This window comes from Rhipicephalus sanguineus, chromosome 4, assembly GCF_013339695.2.
Source record: "Rhipicephalus sanguineus isolate Rsan-2018 chromosome 4, BIME_Rsan_1.4, whole genome shotgun sequence".
Lineage (NCBI taxonomy): Eukaryota > Metazoa > Arthropoda > Arachnida > Ixodida > Ixodidae > Rhipicephalus > Rhipicephalus sanguineus.
Genome location: NC_051179.1, coordinates 106,692,802 through 106,714,147, shown reverse-complemented (window position 1 = coordinate 106,714,147; position 21,346 = coordinate 106,692,802). Strand labels below are relative to the sequence as shown.

The window sequence follows — 21,346 nt, the reverse complement described above, 5'->3', positions numbered from 1 at the left end:
TCCGGGAATATTTTTTTACGACCAAATTAGAGTGAGAACCTTGTATGCAAAATCACTTGCAGGGAGCTGGGCATAGGACTCGTAAATTTCCTTGACGTCGTTAATCTTTAGACCCGCCAAATAATCAATAAAGCAATGCCCCTGATGACAAAAGGACCTGTAGAAAAGCAAGGCCGTTTCTGTCTTCTTTTGTTAGGATACGACCTAAAAGCTTTGCAGCCTCTATACCGTCATCATCCTGCAGTTGCTTGATGGCTACGGATACACGGATACAACGGTGGCAAACTCGTGAGAAGTTGTAAGGCGTAGTCTGGCACTTTTACTGAGTTGAATTATGTGCAAGTTCGAACAAGAACGGATATTGTCAACCGTGAGATTCACCTAGCAAAGAGGTGATCGGCCTCAATGCCGCCTTCTATGTCTGCGAATTTCTCAGTGCCGACGGAAATCACGCTAGAGTGAGGCGGAATGGTGACCTGGCATACGAGCACATTCAAGGCTCTGTTTCCTCACGTCGTGTTGTGCAATAACGCCCGTTCACCGGATAGCGTTATCCACTAGAATCTCAGGTCGATGGTAGCATCACGCTGGCTTAAGAAGTCCATACCGAGAATTGCCTCTCGCGAGCATTCTTTGAAGATGACGAATGTCGCAGGGTACATTCAGTCATGAATAGTGACTCCTGCCGTGCACGATCCTGTCGGTGTCGTCAAGTGTTCTCCAGCCGATAGAATTTGGGGGCCTTCCCATGCAGTCCTAACGTTCATCTTGGCGGCGAAGAATCCGCTCGTGACGGAGTAGTCGACTCCGGCGTCGACTAAAGTGACAAAAGGGCGTGAAAGCAGCTGTGCTGTCTCGAATGCAGCGACAATTTATTGCCGCGTGCGCATTTCTAGCGTCTTGTTGATCGTTGCCGCATCAGAGATAAAATCGTGGGCTGTCTGGGGTGGGTTCCGCATCAGCCCAGCGAATAGCTCTTGGTTTACTCCTCGCATGAGGAAACGGACATTATACTCGTCGGGCATGTCAGGGTCGGCGTGGCGGAACAGTCGGGTCGTTTCTTCCGCGAAGACGATAACGTTTTAGTTCTATAGCTGCACCCATGTCTCCAGCAACGCCGCGGCCCTTTCCTTGCTGACGACCATCGTGGATAATCCCATCGTGGATTTGGGACATTAAACCCCAGATATTATTATTATTATTATTATTATTATTATTATTATTATTATTATTATTATTATTATTATTATTATTATTATTATTATAGCACCGTTTAACGTGGATGCACCCACTTCGATGATTGGTGGTACATCTCCATCCCGACGACTAACGTCCATGTTAAATGACTAACCCTTGTGGTAGGTGTAGTAGGTAACAGTAAAAGCGTAATCAGAGAACGAGGTGTGATAGCCAGAAGAGCGTCGCATATTGGACGCTGAACTTGGTCGCCATCCCGCGGCATGTTAAAATGTGACTGAACACCACGGCCGGACTAGAGGGAAACGCAAAGCGCGTCCTGCCGCCCCGGTAGCGATTTTTCTCGGGGCGAGCGCGTCAGCGGGGAACGCGGTGTTACAGCCAGGTGAGGCAGGCGCGCGTCGCAGAGCTATTTTTGGTTTGGATTAGCGTGATGCTATGAGCGAGCCGGCGCTTTTACAACGCTTGGTATAAGATCGCCACCTCGCAGTGTGTTAAGGCACTGACAAAGTTGCACTTCTATTGAAAACGCGCCGAATGGGACGAACGTGTAACGCGTTGCAGGTGCTAATCGCGGAGGCCACAGTAATGCCGAATTACGTTAAAGCTCCCAGAGGGCAACACCACCCCGCCGACCGGGAGCGTGGTAGATATAACAGGCGCATTTGTAAAGCCTCTAGAGTCTGTGGCCGTGGCGCAGTGGATAGCGTGCCCGGCATCTGTTGTTGCGGACCGAGCGGTCGTGGGTTCGATGCCCGGTGACGGAACTTTTTTCTTTTACATCTGATCGTGTAAATTTTTTCTACGTCATTTTCGTGACGGAAATACGTCACTGAAGTCTTGGTGGACCCCGGTATAAAACACTTTCGTGTTAAAAAGAGCTGTTTGTTATCAGGATAACGGCTCACTAGTTGTGAAAAATAACAGTATTATCTCCCATGTGTATTACTTACGAGGAAACACCGCATGCTGTAAAAAAATGCGCGGCACAATACTTCAAAAAATTTAGTCCCAATGGACGCTATATTTTTCATACAGAACTAATTTGCGACTATGAAGGAACTCGGGCAATTTCTTTTTGTACAATCCAAGCTCAACGTCAAGGACCCTCCGCCATCTTACATTTGCAAGCTTTAAAAAAATCGGCCAGATGTTATCGCTCATTTACTGACTTTGCATGGCAGTATAGAACCAAAACGTAAAATGTGCTCCCAAGCACAAACCCTCGGGAATCCCTGCCACACCATGCATGTATACCACAGCATAAGCCGAGTGCCAGTGGGTGTACATGTACAACACTTGTAATGTTCTAGGGGTCACATCTCTCGATATAAATTGATGGCCACTACTACTACTACTACTACTACTACTACTACTACTACTACTACTACTACTACTAGAGGAGCTTTATTGACAAAAAAAAGGAGTGCAGCCTCCGCGGTGTGGGGTACTGTAGTTGTGTCGGAGCTTGCACTAGCTTGTAAACCATTGCATGTTAGGGTTATATGGTGCAATGAATAAATGACAGGACAAAGCAGGCAGGTAAAAGATGAGCGCTCGTACCATTCTACATTGTGCTGTCGTTCGTCTTTTCTTTTTGTCGTCCTGTCGCCTTACGTACATTGCTTATTGTGTTTGTACAGATGGTGCGGCAACCAAGTATTTATCCAGATAAGAAACATTGGCTCAGCTACGCACTACTGGTGCGAAGACTGTGGAAACAGCGGAGCTTGTGGTATTCCCTCCTCCTCACATTCACACCTCCTTCCCGCTCCCTTGCTATACTGTGGCATACACGGCTGTGCTGAAGAGGAGGGGGAGACGACCCTGTCTCCTCCTCTTCTCCGTACTGCTCGCCCTCACTTCCCTTTATCAGCTCCTTGCCATACATAGTACATTATACATGGCTATGCTATGCTTTCTTTCTCGTTTTATTTCTGTATCTTCGTTTATCTCTCTTTCTTTCTTTCTCTCTATCTTTTTCTTGTTCTCTCGCCTATAGCAAAGCAATCATATGATCCCCATAAACGCTTGTTCTGGTAGCGTGCCTGGATAGCCGAGTGGCTGCGACGCTCGCCATCGGACCTTGGGTACCCGAGTTCGAATCCCGCCTCGCCAATAAATTTTATTTTTTTATTTTTTTCCTCTCTTCTCTTCTCTTCCACACTTTCCTTCCTCCAATGCGTTGCTACGCGGCCCACTCGGCGAAGCCAGGCGCAGCTGTGCCAAGTAGTTGCTAGATAACGCGAGTTTCTGCGAGCGATCCGGCGCCGAACCTGGAGCTTAAGCAGCTCCGCTCTTAATAAAGGAAAGAAGCGTTAATTTTAAGGGCTCGTTTTTCTTATGTACATTTATGTACATAAGAAATGTACATAAGAAATGTACATTTATGTACATTTTCTTATGTACATTTAAACGTGGGAGCGTCAGTCAGCGCCGCCAGTATCCATGACGGCGAGCGTGGAACACTCTTTTTTCTGCCTGTTGGCGCCACGTAGCACGTGAACTTATTACGAGCTCGCAGCTGACCAATAATCCATCGCATACTACCTGAAAGCATCATGTCTGCCAGAACGAGACCCTCGCTATTAATGAAGGAAAGAAGTGTTAATTTTAAGGGCTCGTTTTTCTTCGCTTTGCACAATAATAATCAACACTAACAGACAATAATGCCAAGGAAAGTATAGGGGATGTTATTAATAAGACGCTTTTAACTTCATGCTATACAGTGGTCTGTGCGCGCTTGCCTCGACCCACTCGGTGGAGCCCACTTGACCGTACTCGCCGGCCGCCCAGCTGCACAGGAGCACGCTACGCCGAGGCCTCACACCCCGTTTCTTGAGGCTGCCCAGAGCTTGGCCTAGGGCGAGCAACGACGCCGTGTTGGGTGCCGAATGCAGCGCGCCAAAGCCAAACGAGTCTCGCTGGGCGCCCACCACCACGTATCGGTCTGTCGGACAAAAATGTATAGTAATCAGAAAAAATAAAGTTTGAGCTTATGTAGATATCGATCGCATTTTTGAATCTGTGAAGCTAACTTCGGCTGAAGCGGCGAATTAAATCGCATGCGACTGCTCACTTTTTTGCTCCTGTCTTTGCAAAGAGCGATTGCGCGGCTGCCTAACAAACCGGCAAGGCGCGTAAACCCCTCACTACGCAGTTTGCACGCTCATCGTTATAATCGCAAAGAGGCTGGCCGACCATATATGGTGCACAATTCAGACGTTGTCATCATTAATAATACTTGTCACTTTGAGAGTTAATGCCTATTCTCTCTAAAGCTGATACGTTAATCTATTCTGGCCGAACTGAGGACTATCGCTTATTCTTTGTAGATAAGATCTTGGTGACCTCACGAAACCCTGAGGACCAGCGCCGGCGTCGGCAGCAAGCTATGGCTAATTGGACTAAGAAAGTCACGCACCTTTGGGCTGAAGAAACGCGCGCACGGTTTCAAAATAGTGTAATTCCCTCGTTCTCTATAACATAAGAGAACGAAAGTCAGGAATGTTTTCTAAGGGATCCTAAACATGCAAATATAAGAGTTCTCATTAGCGTGCTCGCGATCTCTCACGCGTTTCACTTATACGTACTCGACAAACCCTTCCCTCTCACCTGGTTCGACTGAACCACGCAGCGTTGCGATGACGTTGTTTATCTGGGCGAGCGTGAACATATTGTTCACCCGCAGCCGGACCAGCCTACGCAGAACAAGAAAGCGGCGCCATGTTCACAGTGAACGGAATCGCAGCTTCGGAACGCTGCGTCGCACCTGTCTGAAGATGCGTCTCCCAGCCTGTAGGTAACATTTTCCGTTAGGCGAAAGTGTTCAGGAGCCTCCGGACCTTCGAGTGACCTAGACAGCAGAGTGTAAACGTAGGACAATTACCCGCATTATTAGACACGCAGCGGTGACTTAAGCGCAAGAGCAGAAAAGCACAGCCGAGCGTTCTTCAAACTTCCTCGTAGTCCCGTCGTCGCAACGAAGCGACAATTATTGCTCACAGTCAGCCAACGCAACTAATTGCTCACAGCCAGCCAACCCAACTAGCCCAATATAACTGCATAGCTCAGTCGACGAGGTAAGGTCGGTTTGAATCGCTTGACCCAATTTGCAGAACTTTAAACATACCCACTGGGAAAAGCCACAGGAAGACTATTAGCACTACTAGGCGAAAAATCGAACCTGTACAGTAATTCTTTCTACCGCCGTGCCTTGTGCCATGCGCTTTCACGTGTTGTGTACGATAGTTCTGCACTTCGCTTACAACTTGAGTGAGCTCCACTGCTAAAAGGAACTCATGAGTGCAAGGAAAGCGAGCTTTTCTCTGTGGCAAGCGTACGATCGCCAGGCTACACAGTAGATAACCCGAGGTGGGTCACGAGCAATTTGCATATGCATGTGGCATATCGTCAAGGAATGAACAGCTGCACATAACAGCGCTCTCTTTAACCGTGTACTGCATGCACTGCTCGTTCACGTTATCTTAAGCAACAGCAACGCGGTGGGGAACATTGGAACGGCGTCGATGAATTAGAGCGCATGCAGGTTTCCGCATTCTGAGCGCTTTGTTATGCTTCGAACACATAGGCTGCCCTACTTCGTTATCTTCTTGCAAAGCATCCCAGTTCCTATTTTGCCAACATCGCTATAGCGTGCCGATCCTGCATTCCGTGGATAAGTTTCTGCATGTATTTGTGCAGAAGTATCGGCATATAATGTCTGTGACTTCAATGCACACCTTGTTCATTCCCAATCCGACTCTCGTGTGCTGCCGTCTGCGTTTTGCTAAGATTTTGGTAGGGGCTGGGACAACCGGTATTGCCAGAAGCAAGGCCTCCGAGATGGAGGGACGTTTCGCGACTTTCCCCCTAGGGGAAAGGCGCATGCGCCCGGGCATCGTGAAAAATAAGGACTCCATACTTTTTATAACTGAGAGTGAAGTGCCGATGCACTCATCTTGTGAAAGCACATAGTGCGTGGCCGCTCACGCTGGTTTGGCTGTAATGTTTCGCTGGGCTAGTGCGCATCTACCTGCGCCTACTTTCCCAAGACGGTAAGAGGCCAAAGTTCCGATTTCTGTCATCCGGCTAGCACGTCAAGGGACTCAAGAAATTATGAGATCATATATACTTCGTCAACGTGCAGCACTGCAAACATCACGCGAGCGCACAGACACTCGGATGTGTTCAAGTGCACGTATTTGCTCTCGTGGACGCTTTTTTTTTCTTCCTAACGCACGTTCTGTTTCACCATAGTTATATCGCTCACGACGAACCGTGTGCGCCTTCTAAAATAGTATAACTCGTGTTCCGCGACACGACAATCGCGATATAATGCTTTTTTTTTTCCTGCACGAAACGGGAAAGCGGCGGGACACGTTCTGTGTGCGCATGTTCTTCTCACTGTTCACTGATGGCATTTCTTGTATTGCTAAACTCGAGCAGGTCGAGTGGAAATGGCTCCACATCAGGAGCACGTACCTTAGGAGCAGTTGTGCGTCTCGATAGCTGATTGGTTGGCTGGGTATCGGTGGTAATCCGGCGAATGCGGGATCCATCCTCTCGGCTGACGCTGAAGCATGGGCGCCAAAGAATTTTCTTTTCGGCGCATGGTACAGAAAGACACAAATTTTCACACACACAAAAAAATATTTTTGCGCCGTTTTACTGTTTGATGGTGGATTGGTAGCTTGGTAGCAGGCGGCACAGAGGTGTCACAGAGGTGTCACAGAAGTTAGCGTATGCTCCTTGGAAGCACTTCCAGCTCGATTTGAGTGGGCCAGAAATGGATCGCGCAGGTTATTTAATTATTTATTTGCACATTTTCTCAGTAATTCATTTGTTAGTTTACTTACTTACCCAGCTTTTCTGTGTTCATTTTTAGTGGACCATTGGTGAGTAGTGGGGTTTGTCCAATTTCTCTAGTACCTTTTGTTTCAGAATCATGGCTTGGGTTTCTCGTGGCGAAGCTCAGCGAATAGTATGTCATTTAATAACTACTAAAAACCTGACCCGACGCACTTTCAGTGCGTTCTTGCCATGTCCTGTATAAATGAAATGTGATGGATATATGTGCATTAATTACGGCCAGTTTAAAACCTTTTCCTGCTACTCATAGAGAAAACTTGGCGCCAAGGACGTCATCCACCTTATTATCGTCGCTCTTTCTTCATTGTGCATCGCAAACGGAAGTGGGAACCTAAATTAATTAAAATTCTCTAGCTCCAGCAAAGGAAAATTATGACAAACTGAAGTTACGTGAAGGTTTTCACGAAATGCCAACGCATAGATGAGTGGAGAGAGCTAATTGAGCATGAAAAGCAGCTCTAACAATAAAAACAAACGCTTCTCTCTACAAACTTCATCGTTCTTTTTTTCTTGCCATGTTACCGAAAGTCAAAGGTATATCAGTAGTAGTTCCGCCCCTTTTAACGTACCCATATCGAGAAAAAGTGAACATCATTTTTTTCTATTTTGCCTTCAGTATCAAGTGCTATTCACCACTACAAGACTTGACTTCCGACAGCCGGGCTATCAGTATTCATTTCAAATAATGAGGCTAAGGAGAAGCTGAGCTCTCTTAAATGGAGCGATATTACTTATTGACCGCAAAGAGCATTCTTCCCCCTGCTTTGGTACCAACCTTTCCGCCACCATGAAATGGTCAACCGCTAAGCTAATCTCGATTAAAAATAAATGCCAGGGGAAGTGTCGGTGGTTACTGCTCACGTATTGCAGGTACGCCCGGGGTGAGCGGGTCGCCAACTTGCATCATGGTGTCCCTCCGAAGCACGGTCTCGGGCATCTCTGGACCAGATGGAAACATCTCGAGGGTCGATGTGGACTTTGTTCCATCGGACTCTCCATTAGAATCGGGGAACACGAGGAGGCCCACAGCTCCTTTGCGAGCGCACGTGTACGCTTTAGAGGCCAGCGTGGTCCCTCCGTATCTAGAAAAAAAAATGACCACGCGAGGGTCGAACTTCCACATCAAAGCATAAGTGTACCGACGTCTACCGCTATGATCAAATCGCCTGTGTACGTGTCGCTGAACAAGCACGAAAAGAAAATGTGCCATGCAAGCCCAGAAACACATTGTCACGCTCTGCAGAATACAACAGGCCGAGCAGGAAATGTGGCATGAAGAAGCACTTTTGTCGCAATGGTGCGCAGAGATGAAAAAAATTCACAGCATATCCACGTGGTGAATGATGATGAGTGGGGCGAACCTCCGGAGGAAATCATCGGTAAACCGTGAATCTTCTGTGTAACGCCCCATCAATCATCATATAAAGAGTGAGAAACACTGTGTGTACATTACAAACATCAAACTTTTATTTTCCTTAACTAGATGATGCTTGGCTTGCGTTGTCCCTTCATTATCACGGCTTTATGGTCCGTGAAATGAAGGGATAGCGGTTCCTGTACGGGTTGCAACTGGAAATTTGAAAATACCAGGTCTACATGTCCCTCGGATGGTCGTTGGTTTCATATGATCAAAGCACGTGCACGTGAGAGCATATTTGGCTGCCATATATTGTATTAACCACTCACTGTTCTTTTCGGTAATATCGACATTCAGGTCACCAACTAACACAAATGGTCTATTCTTGTATAATTACACAATGCCGTGTCAATGAATGTCTTGATATTCCCACTCGACAAATTGGGTGCAAGGTACATGGTCATGATGATGCATCCATCAAAATCGATGGCAGCATATTCACCGTTGTGGCTCTGTGTCGTTCTTAGTACTTTCATATCTTGTACCTTTTCTGTTTGTTTGACGTATACGGCCACACCACCTGCAGGACGCTCTACATAATCGATGCACACGGCTAGAACGTATCCTTTGATATACGGTCTTTTGGCGTTCCACGTCTCGGTAAGACAGAGAACGTCCACCGCAGTAAGTATGGGGTCCCGTTCCACATCGTCTACGTGGGCATGCAAAGATCGAACGTTGAGCAGGGCAATGGTAAACTCGTTGGTACAGTCAACGTCTTCTTGCAGAGCTCGGAGGTACCGCTGCGTCAACGTGGGTAGTCGATGTTGGTCTAGACGTTGAAATTCGTTCAGCATTGCCCTATCCTCGTTCTTGTCTTTATGGTATAACCTGTGGCCGCCTGATGCTCATAAACGCCTGATGCTCATGAACGGTAACCGATGAGCGATCAGGCGTTCTTCGACCGGGTTGAGCGGGGGCAAGTGCTCGGGTTTTGCCTGGTATCTGTAGCCATACGTGACGCTCATCGGAGGCACCTTCCCCGCCACCAAGGAATCCTTGCAGCTGAAGCAGATCTTGTACTCAGTGTGATCGCTGATGGCGGGGAACTCGCGCTGCAGCACGGCGATGGCATTGGCGCGAGCCTGGTCCTTCTTGATGGAAGATATTGTGACTAGATTGTTTGAGAACCACAATCTGTCGCAGACTCCACAACTATGGCCGAAACTGTTGTCAAGGAAGTCCCGCTGGAAGCGCACGTCGGCGCCTTCGGGCAGAGCCCGCCTGATGCGTTTTGCAGCCACTTCACGTGCTCGCACAGCGTCGGGCTCTGTCGGTACGCGCGCTTTCTCGCCGCTTCACGGTCTTTCACATTTTAAAGATCCGATTCGCGCCGCAGCCGTGCAGCTTCGGCCTCGCGGGCTCGAACGGCGGGGTCTTTTCGCCGCAGCCGTGCAGCTTGTAGAGCAGCTTCGGCCTCGCGGGCTCGAACGGCGGAATCTGCTTCGCGGCGTCGACGTGCAGCTTCGGCCTCGCGGGCTCTCACCTCAGGATTCTGTCTGCGAGCGCGCGATGCCGCCACCTTCCGTGCCCTCCGTTCCGTAGCCTTGTCTTCCATCCGGCGACTCCGAGCGAAAGAGAAAGCGCGCCAAGAGGGAGCCGCATGGCGCGTTACTTCTGAAATGTTGTCTTCGGGCGTCGTTAAAAACACGAGACGTAGTAAAGAAGAAAGAACGCCACACAGGCGAACACGCACGAGAGTCTCACTCGTCAACGTCGTCTTCTTCTACTGCATACCAGAACGCGCGCTTCTCACGAACTATAGCTGGCTACTACAAGCAAAGAAATGGAGGATAGACAGACCAATTCTGGAGTGGAAGCTCTTGCAACGCCTTGCCAGCGCAACTGAAGCCAGTTTTTGCCCACCAAAGAGCTCGGAAACATGCTGTTTTCTGGTGGTGCCTACTAAGAGATCAAATGGCTTTGATCTGTTAGTATAAATACTACGTTAATTATAAAATAAAAGATAGTTGTTGCCGACAAAAGTAACCCGTCGAGTGGAGTATTGGCGATTGATCTCCAATAAAACTCGCCACAACTTTGATGCTTACTGATGAAAACTAGTAACACAAAGACACGCTTGGAGCAGTATCTGACCCGTAAAAGTTGCCATAATAAAGTCGTCTGGCGTGCGTGGAAAACGCTCGCTTTCCTTCGCCAAACGCCGATGATTTATATTGCCCCTACTAAGATGGCGGCCGCAGCCGCCATCTTTTGGTGGGCACGGCTTCACTCTTGCGCAATAATCGCCACTCCAGCAATTTTTTTTAACCTCCTTGAGACAGACCCACGGCATAAGGAGGTTCGCCCCTAAAAAGATGGCTGGCTCTCCCGTAATCGAGAATATATGTAAGCATGAAATATCTACCGGCAAAGAAGATTGGTTGGAGATTATACTATCTACAGTCTCGTGCATGTTTGCAAGGGCACACCCCACCAAACTACACCACACTATACTGTGCAGTCGTCCTCCATATGGACGCCATTGTATGAGGGCACAGTACGTGATAAATCTTCAGCTTTCCCTGGCGTATGCGGCCACTACGCGACAGCGTGGCGTGCTTCTTCCTCGTCTTTCTACGTTGTTTTCTGTGCACTTCCTCTTTTTTTCTGTGTTGTTTTCTGCAAATAGTGAATAAGGTATGGAAGGAAAAAATGGTTGCGCGCAAAACTAGACAAGGACGCAGAAGCCTCGGAGGAACGCAAACTTTCTACTAACTTTATTTTTCGTCGTAGTCAATGTATAAGCACATTCACTCACGTGGTAACAACGGCAATCACATTGTCACGCTCTGCAGATTACAACAGGCCGCGCAGGAACCTGATTTCACAATCCATTAAAAAAATGGACCTTTGGCTAATACAGACATCCCTGCTTGACCAGATATTAAAGGCTTCCATCAGTTCCTGGGCGGTGCTATCGTTGCTTTTGCCCGAAATCTTGATGCCTCGGAAATTCGGAGCACGCGTGCAATGCCGGACGTACCCAGGCAAATGCGCATTCTCTTTATTGGTAATCAATAATTCATGTTCTTTTGCACGAACGTTGATGCACCTTCTAGTTTGCCCGACATATAAGACTTTCCACATGAAAGCGGAATTTCATAAACAACGCTAAGCGCGCAGGTTACATAAGGCAGCTCGTGTTTTTTGCCGCACCTTCCATGTTTCTTCTTAGCAGAAGATATTTTCGGGTATCATAAGGTATGACTCGCCTGCTTCGCCAATGTGAAAATCCAGTGCATGAGGACGATAGTGACTGTCGATACCAGGGTTCAACTTCGTTAGCCGTTACAATAATCTGCATAAATCTCAGTTTAAATTTACCGAAATGGCGCTATTTGTTTTTTATTTCTGTCAAGTTCATTGACTCAATCAGATGACTTTTGAAACTGTAATGAGGACAATGAAATATTGAAGGTAAGTTCCGCAGAGGGTGCTCAGAGTACAAGACAGTGCGATTTGATGCAGAACAAGCTTCAAGATAAGATAATTATACAGTCAGGCACGTGCGGTATGAGAGCTGTGCTTGCATTGATCAGATGACTGGCAGTAACGCTGATGCAGTGGCCGCGAACCCCTCAGAATTTAAGCACTTAAAAAAAAACTTACATGTAATTCCTTACCTAGCAAGGCATAGGCATCCAGACACGCTCACGTTGAGTGCTTCAACATCGTCCAGATCTTCGTGGGTAGCTCGGTTAACATACACGAGGCACCCCTGCGTACGTTCAACGCTATACAGTCATGCAACACTCTCTCACGCATATGATTATTTACAGCCTATCACCTTGTAGGTTCGTAGTTAAAGATGGAACATAATGACAACTGTATCATTCGCCTAACTGTGGCCTCCTGTTCATGTAAGGGAAACATCACGGACTGTATTCCCACACCACTGGCGTGCTGCGCTGTAGATATTCATAACAGAGCTGAGTTTGTTAGGCAAGCTATTTGCATAGATGTTCATAAGACAAGCATCTTGCTGTTGATCAATGGCATAACGAACATCACAGTGTGCAAAGAAATAGCAGACAGTCAGTGCAGTTTTTGGTCGTGCTCCAGCGCCTTGTGTGTTTACCACAGAGAATGTACGAAAGAACGGGAATCGCTGGTGGTCTCGTTTTTCTTTGTTATACACAACTAATGAAACCAAGAGAATAACAGAATTGTGGTTTCATTAGTTGTGTCTACCATAGAGGAGTAACACTGAAACCGGGGGCACAGTATTTGGCCGCAATGCATTTTCTTTTCTCAGTTGATGCATGTCCTGCATTGAGTACCTGAGGTATGTTCCCAAACTCAACATGCCCAACTAATTGCCACGTGAAAGACAGACAGAGGCCGGAATATTTTGTAGTGAGTGCTGACCGCACACCGCCGCATGCAGTGTTCGTCCTTCCAGCACTTCATAATACGTACAAGAACATCCCCTGGCGGCGAGTATGCGAGAAAAGCAGGTCCAATGTCAGTGTCGACCCCATCAACTGTGTTTTCCTGGAAAGCCGCGTCCAGAAGAACTTCGCCTGTTGTAGCGTTGAGGAGCTGCACCTGCGTAACAAAGGTACGATAAGATAGCTCTTTTATATTTTCTACACAACGAACATGAAAAGAACTCACAGTTAGGCATGTTTGTACCACTGCGCGCACGCGATATCTTCCAGGGAAATCGGAATGAGGTAGAAATGCCGCAACCGCTAATCAACAGGGTTATGTATTCTTGGGTACAGCGCAAAGAACGCAGGACGCGGACGAGCAAACGAACGATTCCTGTCCCGTTTACTTATGGCAGATTTTAGCAGCGCGAAAAGACAGAGCACCTAGGGAGACACACACACACACACAGCGCTGAACTCGCAACTGATTTATTACTTTGAACGCAAGGCATTTTTATGGCGCGCATCAAAGCTACGAAAAGATTATTAGATGAAATGAAGCGATGAAAAACCGTGACGTCAAGTTGCCGAAAATGGCGACAGTGTAGTCAAAAATCTGAAAACATCTAGCACGCCCCCGATATACAAAACGAAAGTAAAAAAAATATTAATAGGCCTAAAGCCGACTGATAAACACGATAAAAGCAAACAAGCCATAAAACACGATGACAAAGATAAGAAACCGCGGTAAAAGAAACCGTGGCAACTTGTTCTCACGGGCTTTTTTCATCGCTTCATTTCATCTAATAATGTTTCCGTTGCTTTGATGCGCGCCATAAAAAGGCCTTGCGTTCAAAGTAATAAATGAGGTGTGAGTTCCGCGCTGTGCGTGTGTGTCTCCCTAGGTGTTCTGTGTTTTTGCGCTGTTAAAATCTGTCATAAAAAAATGGACCATCTCGCCCAAGCAGCATTTCCAGCCGTTTACTTGTCTGAGTCATGTGTTCTTAGTGCTGTACCCAGGAATGAACCACGAGCTAGCCGAAGCTTATACTTTAGGGATACATATGTCGGGACAGCGAAAAACCGTGCCAGTTTCATGTTATAGGAATCCGCACAAAGCGTCACACTGATAGCGCGTGCTGCGTATGATTGCACGGCGTTCCTTCTGAACAGCCTAATGAAAATTTACGTAAACGAAACACTTCATATCGGCAGCGAAACGTGATCTTAAGCAGTTGAGCGCAGAAATCAGAAATGCATACATGCTTTCCTAGTTAGGCTTCGCGGTCATGATAAAGTCGAACAGCGCGAATGGTCAATGAACATGAAAACAAAACGACCAATTAGCAACTGAACAAAATGGACTTCTTTAAATGTTAATGATTCGCTTCCCACGAGACGCTCGCAATTATTCGCGCGAATTCCTCTTTTGTATTTTAAGTGGGTATAGTTGTTGATATATGCTTGAATGGGCATCGTTTTACTGTTGTCCCCCTAGCGCAGCGTCAGAGGATCTCCTGTAGCAGCGAAAATGAGAGTACGTGCTATAGAGAAAGAGATATCCGAGTCTTGACCGTCGCTGCAGGTCAACCTTGGCCATGCTTATTTGACCCATTGTCATGAGAGAGAGAGAAGAGAAGGAGAGAAAGGAAAGGCAGGGATGTTAACCAGTCTAGAAGGACCGGTATGCTACCCTACACTGGGGAAAGGGATGGGGGACATATAAAGATAGAGAGAGAGAGGAGAGCACGCACGCACAAAAAGTCACACACATTTCACGGTCATCATAACGACGTTAGTCTATAACCGACGGTGCAGGTCTGATGCCTTCAAGAAGTTTAGCACTGCCTTCGTCGCCTTCACCCGCGATGACCTATCAGGACGACATTCCAGAATGGTTCCTGCCGTCATCGGTCTGGGATCTATGCGACCAAGAGCGACGGCGAGGGATTTTCTCTGCGCATTGTAGCGAGGACAGTCGCAGAAGATGTGCTGTAGTGTCTCCTCGCTACCACAGTTGTCACAAAACGGGTTGTCAGCCATTTGGATTCGAAAGGAGAATGACTTTGTGAAAGCCACTCTTAGCCATAAACGGCAAAGCAGAGTAGCATCACTTCGGCGTAGTCCCGTAGGTGTCTGAAGACGCAGATTGGTCGGGCAGAGGCGGTGGTGGTTGTGCAGTCTGCTTGCTGTGTTATAAGTGGAGGAAGTCATTTCTTGTGCAGCCACTCGAAGTTGGCTAGCAGCATCGGTCCTTGATAGGGGTATCGTCTCGATCCTGTCACCTTGAAGAGCTGATCGAGCAGCATTATCGGCGTGTTCATTGCCTATCAGGCCGCAGTGACTTGGCAGCCACTGAAATGTCACGTGGTGTCCTTTCTTTAACGAAGTATGGAGGAGATATCTAACCTCGAAGACCAACTGCTCGTATGGTCCGTGTCGCAGGGCTGATAGCAAAGATTGTAGGGCTGCCTTCGAATCGCAGAAGACTGACCATCGTTGGGGCTGTTCACGGTTGACTACACAAAGTGCAGCGCGAAGAGCGGCAAGTTCTGCTGCTCATGAATAGTACCATGCTCATGAATATGTACCAAACGCAATGGGCTGAATCGTAGCAGCACTAAAGGCGGCCAAAAACTAATGAGCAAGCTAATCGCGTTGCTGAAATTCTCTCTGCAGCGTCGAGAACCGAACCAGTCTTGCAACAACAAATACAGTCTAGCAACAAACTAACGCACACAAATTTCAGTCACGCACGCACCGTGTTTGGGTCCGAGGCGTTGGGGTAGGAGAGGAGGACGTGGTAAGGCTGGAACTGGACTTCGTCGAACCCGTACTCAGTGAGCCGGTCAGCAACGTATTGCGCCAACACCTGCTCTTCTCGCGGACTGCCAGATACGTGAGGTTCCTTGGCAAGAAACCTGCATCCGTAAATAAAGCGCGATGTTAATCATAACCTTCATTCTGTTGCCTCACATCTCAAACTCATATCTGAATCGGCAAACCTTCCAGTGTGAAGATCTCTCATGTGTTAGAATTTTCTATACCTGAACAAAATTGCGTTATGCTCTGTATCAAATACCACATATATAGAGCTCCGTGCTTTCGGATAACTCCGAAAAAGCCCGATAGACACTCGCCGGCAAAATTTTTGACAATTCGGATTTATCGGATAAGCTCCGATTTTAAAAGGGCGTTTTCAACGTACAGAGGGCATTTTCAAAGCTGACAATCATCACTCGAAAGGAGCGCACATCGATCAGCGGCAACAACCTCGTAAAGTATGCTTCCGTCTATTACAACAAGCTTTACGGCTGTAGCCGAAGTACTGACGCATTTGTGCCTGTATGTATATTGCCACGTGCGTTTCTTTATCGCATTTGCTGTATTCGGTTTTCGGCCACAAAGGCTGCCAGCAACGCTCAGCGCGAACCGCGCCTCATTGTTCGAGAACCTTCGCGATCATTGTAGATCGTTTTGTTAAGATTGAGCGCAAGACGCGCACACTCGAGCTTATTCTAGAATTTGCACGACAGCCAGCGATAACGCTGGAATATTCGACGGCGCATGTTTAAATGCCGACGCGCTTCACTGCTTGTCAGTTGATCGACGGTCGACGCTCTGTTCGCCGCTATCAGTGCATACAGTGTGTATTGCTGTAAATTGTGTTTGCGCGTTGTGTTTGTAAATTGTGTTGGCGCGTTTACTATTATTATACTAATAATAGTAATAGGTCCCTCATTTTTCATCAAGAAGATGAGGGAAGCAAGGACAAAAAGCTGAGAAGCAGCTTGCCTAGCTCGTGCTCCCGCAAAAGTACACTTCGGTGAGTGCACGTCAGTGCACATCAACAGCCTCATTAACAGGGTAAATGAAAAGGAAGTGAGGAAAATGAAATGATGGAAAAACAGAATTACCAGCAACAATGCAATGCATTTTCATTGAAAATAAAATTAATATGAGGACGCAGCAAAAACTTATAATGCAAAATTAAACACCGTGATTAAACATAATGATTTACGAGAAATGAACTCTAACAAGCGCCGAATTTCCTTTAAAAAATAAGCTGTGGAAAACACTTCCCGAATTTCAAGAAAACTAAACTCCTAGAACACGGAGCCCTACACATATGTGAACTTCTTGGTGTAGATTGTCGATAGTCGGAATAGCAGGAGAAATCAAAGTAACCACTTAAATTTACGAAGTTGTACTCGTCAAATAGCTAAAAAGGTGCTGTGTTCAGGTGCTTCGCATTAATTTCGGCGTTATCCGTTCCAAAAAAATTGTGACGTAATTTCTTATTGTTTGATGGTTATAATTTGCTTGAAGGTGCTTTGAAGAACGTGTAGAAGAAATAACGGCGCATTCAGCCTCACCTTTACTGATTGATTCATGGAGCTTTGACAGGTTATAACAGCATTGTAACCGTGAGCGAAGTTGAGGGCTGTCAATTAGTTTAAGGAACCGCGGTTCTTTAATAATGTGAAGCCAAATCGAATTGTTACCGATGACTTTGCATCTATCTTAACCTTGCATCTATCTTAAAGCTTAACCAGGCATCGAACGGGCGGCATCGCGCCAAGCAGTAGATGACAGCAGCAACTTCCGGAATTTAGGAGCGAGCTGGCGTCAAAGCTGGTGGCCTTGTAAGCCCCATTTGCATGAGCGTGCCTAAAAAGCTCATCGGCGCGTGCTTCGGAATTGGAAATGTGTGCCCTTTCTGCGGATGGAATGAATTATCGATGAGTGCTCCTGACAGTGGAATGGCGGATCCGTTTATAAAAGCATAAGAATATTTAGCCCTTGCATTTTTTTTTTAATGTTCGCGGTCCGTTCATCCTGTTCTACGATTTTTTTCTATGTTCTTTCCTGCTCGGTCTGATGACAACTCGCAGTATCGATATAGTCAGGTATGTCCTTAATTATAGTTAAAACGAAAAGGCGTGTCCTAACCTAAATGCGTGTTTGTTGCCGTTATGAATCGATATGCAAAATTGCAGGGCAAAATGTGCCACTGAATATTCTAAGAAGATGACTATTGAGCGCTCGGTTTTTCTTTGTTAAACATAATATTAATGAGAAGTAACAGGCAATAATGCTACGGAAAGTATACGGGATGTTATTTGTAGTAATTAGGATATAAATGTGAAGAAAGTGGACGAAAAGATAACTTGCCGCCGGCAGCTAGGGACCGAACTAACAGGCATTATTGTCTGTTAGTTCTCATTAATATTGTATTTAACAAAGAAAAGCGAGCCCTAAAAAGTCATCTTCTTTCCTCCATTTATAGCGAGGGTCTCGTTCTGGCCGACGATGTCTTCAGGTAGCATGCGAGGGATTATTGGTCAGCTGCCAGCTCGTAAAAAGATCCCGTGCTACGTGACGCCAAAAGGCAGAAAAAGAGTGTTCCACACTCGTCGCCATGGCTGCGATCGGCGCTGACTAACACTCCCAGATTTAAATTCGCATATATACCCCATAAAATGGAAGGGAGTGTGACCGCCGCCGTGGTAGAGCATCGCCGCCGTGGGAGTGGTAGAGCATCGCACGCGTTATTCGAAGGTCGCAGGTTCGGCCCGTGCCGGCGGCAAGTTACCTTTTCGTCCACTTTACTTTCTTCACATTTATATCCTAATTACTACAAATAAGATCCCCAATACTTTCCTTGGTATTATTAGACAGTTATAGTTTAGCGGGTTTAACGGAATAGCGGGCTTACCGGAATAGCGGGATCGAAGTGCGCATGCGCCGTACCGTCAACGACCCGTTGCGTTTACCGTACGCACACTATTTTTCAGATTTAGCGTTAGCGTGCTTGCGTGGTTGACGTAGTGTACGTAAAACATGGCGGCGGTTTTCGACGCCCGCTTCGAACTGAATTTAGCGTTGATGTGGACGGATCCACTTCTTTCGTGGCAAACGACTGTGCGAAATGGCTTCGCTTGCCTTCAGGTAACTTCGACGACACTGTATTACGAATAACTTAGCGTAGTTTTTGAGATCGCTTCCCATTTCGAACGTCCCTAGGCCTATCTAGAAGATCGGTGTAAACAAGTCTGCAACATGAAAATTTTCGCTTTTGGGGCTTAGTTCGTATTTATTTACTTTTATTTTCATTAAAAAAAGGAGTGATATTGCTGCGTGCGGGGATACAGGCGAGCATTCTCGGTTTTGTTCTTTTCACTTTTTTTAACGCATTCACCCTTCGCTAGGTGGCGCCACCGTCCCGGCTTGCGCACGTAAACGCTATCCCGCTAAACTAAAACACGCTTTCCGCAACCAACGTTTGCGGCACGGTAACGCTATTCCCTTAACCCCCGCTATCACGCTAACGCTAAACTATAACTGTCTATTCCCTTAACCCCCCCTATCACGGTAACGCTAAACTATAACTGTCTATTGTCTGTTAGTTCTCATTCATATTGAATATTCTAAGACGTTTTAGACTCTTTAGCACGCATTAAGCTGTTGGCACTTAAAAAAAAAATGACAGGTGACTAATATTTCAGAATGGGGCCCGCTTCTCGCGAAAGTAATGTAGTTCGTTGAAAAGCAAGGTGTATCAAAGCTTTCTTACCGCACGTGTTCCTCCAACGCCTGGTCCACTATGGCTTCAACGAGCAAGTCGGTGTCGACCACTCGATGGACGCTCTCAAGTCGGACAAATCCGTCGTGGCCGTGGCTGCTGTTCACACATGCGACAGAGGAGTCTGTCGTCGTCGGCTTCAACGTCCGCTGCTCGCCGCTTCCGTCCACAGAGCCATCTGGAAGCGGTGCAGCGGCGGCGGAGCGCTGTGCCGCGCATCCACTTTCACCGTTCGACGGAACCACGTAGCGTCCGACCAGCAGGAAAGCTGCGGCCGTCGCCAGTACAGCCAAGGTACCCCCTGCGCACGCTTTCCTGCCACTGTGCGCGTGTGCGGATCTGCGTTCCGCAACCGTCTAAGTCAGGTTGATGCTGGGGCCGCCTGTCATTACGCATTCGACAGAAACAACACGAGAAGCCGCTTCCTTGACATAATACAATTAGGCAAAACGTCACTAGCCTGAAACTCGTAAAATAATAATTAAAAAACAACAAGTGTGACAAGTGACAACATCCTAACAACCGTGGAATATAACGAACGACAAATGATAGGCTTATCGTTGGGTACAGGACGACGACTACGCTATGCATTGCCGCCTACGTTTAGTAAAATCCAAAAGGTACAGAGACGACTGTAGTACAAATGGAAAGCGCGTACACCATTCCTTTATAATTGAGTTATCGCTGTCTCTGTGCGTCTCCAAAAGCAACGTGCTTGGACCAGCATTTGGGATTGGACAGTAAGGAAGCGTACAAGTGCGGGGTAATCTTAAATGCGTATTATGACCCTCTGGATGCTTACAAGCACGTCCCATTGGACATGAACGCGGCAGAGTTGTGTCATTGTTTTTTAAGGATCCATTCGTGCTCAGTGAACGCCCTATCACCACTACCCGCACCTCCATCATTAATATTGCGGGTATGTTTCCATTAGGTACGAGGCGTAGCGTCAAAGCACTATGGCCAGAGCGATACCACGGATCAGCTCAAGCTGTTCGCCTAGCAGCGTCTTTTTGTCCGCAGCGCACACACTCCTACGTGACATTATATTGCGAAAAATTTGCGGCAAATTGTGCTCCTCTTTTTAAGCGCTCCTTTACGTAGTTCTGTCCTAAGTGCTCTTTTTACGTAGTTCTGTCAAAGCACAGCTCGCGCGCTCGTGTCAGAAGCTGTAAGCTGAAGCGCTAGAACGACAGCGTGGACAACCCATTACATGCCATTTTACCGTACCGCGCTACTCTTCTTTTCCGATTACTCGCTGTTTCATGACATACCAATCGAGATACTCTTGCGCACACTGTACAGGTTGCGTAGTTCCATTTCACGCTGTAGGAGCGCGTTCGCTGCGTTTGAATAGCAACGCAGTTTCATACTTAGGAAGTACAAAGCTAAAGGTTATACGAACCATATCGGCACTTCGCAACCACGGCTTTTTACTTTTGCGTGCCGCTTTCATTGTGAGATATCAAGCTGTGCAGCCGCTGGGCGGGGGGCAGGGGGAACGAGTGTAATTATGCCTAACATTGAAAACCTACTGAGGTTTACCAATTTACCAACACATAAAACTCACGGACCTATTTCACGAGCACACTTCACAGAGAAATCTTACTTGTCGGCAACCGACTTCCCAGCCTCAGTCATGATTCGTTAATCCGACCTCCGGCTTCCTTGCCTGTAGTCCCCCTTGTGCAGATCTGTACGGAGGCGAATGACATCAATTTCGACGTGACAGTCAGTAAATGACGTGACCATAGTGTGTCTTGAACTAAGTGTAAAATCAATCAGTCGGGGTTGTTTTGTCTGTTTTCGAAACAGACACAGGTTACGCGAATAATTAAGAGCTATCTTTCGACAGCTTGGCGAGCCTGCTGCCCCAATTGCCGGGGTCTACGGCAGCGC

The 21,346-nt window shown here is 47.1% G+C and overlaps 1 protein-coding gene across 1 annotated transcript; it reads right to left on the bottom strand.

Moving 5' to 3' along the window:
* Positions 1-377: 377 nt before the first annotated feature.
* Positions 378-21,145, bottom strand: LOC119390527 (aminopeptidase NAALADL1). Its single transcript, XM_049415297.1, has 11 exons — positions 21,057-21,145; positions 19,439-19,786; positions 15,623-15,782; positions 12,908-13,036; positions 12,112-12,206; positions 7,930-8,150; positions 6,682-6,772; positions 4,970-5,053; positions 4,813-4,898; positions 3,945-4,147; positions 378-476 (listed from the first exon to the last, which is right to left on the bottom strand). Exons 1-11 carry the CDS (start codon positions 21,086-21,088, stop codon positions 378-380), a joined length of 1,548 nt encoding a protein of 515 aa, XP_049271254.1. The 5' UTR covers positions 21,089-21,145.
* Between the last annotated feature and the right edge of the window lie 201 nt (positions 21,146-21,346).

Bases quoted from the DNA above. Each gene is read 5' to 3' on its own strand.
- LOC119390527 (XM_049415297.1), bottom strand. From the start codon at position 21,088: ATGACTGAGGCTGGGAAGTCGGTTGCCGACAA. The intron at 6,773-7,929 runs GTGAGCAGTAAC...CCCATGCTTCAG, and splicing joins CCCGGGCGTACCTGCAATAC to CGTCAGCCGAGAGGATGGAT. The intron at 4,148-4,812 runs GTGAGAGGGAAG...TTTGTCCGACAG, and splicing joins GCGTGGTTCAGTCGAACCAG to ACCGATACGTGGTGGTGGGC.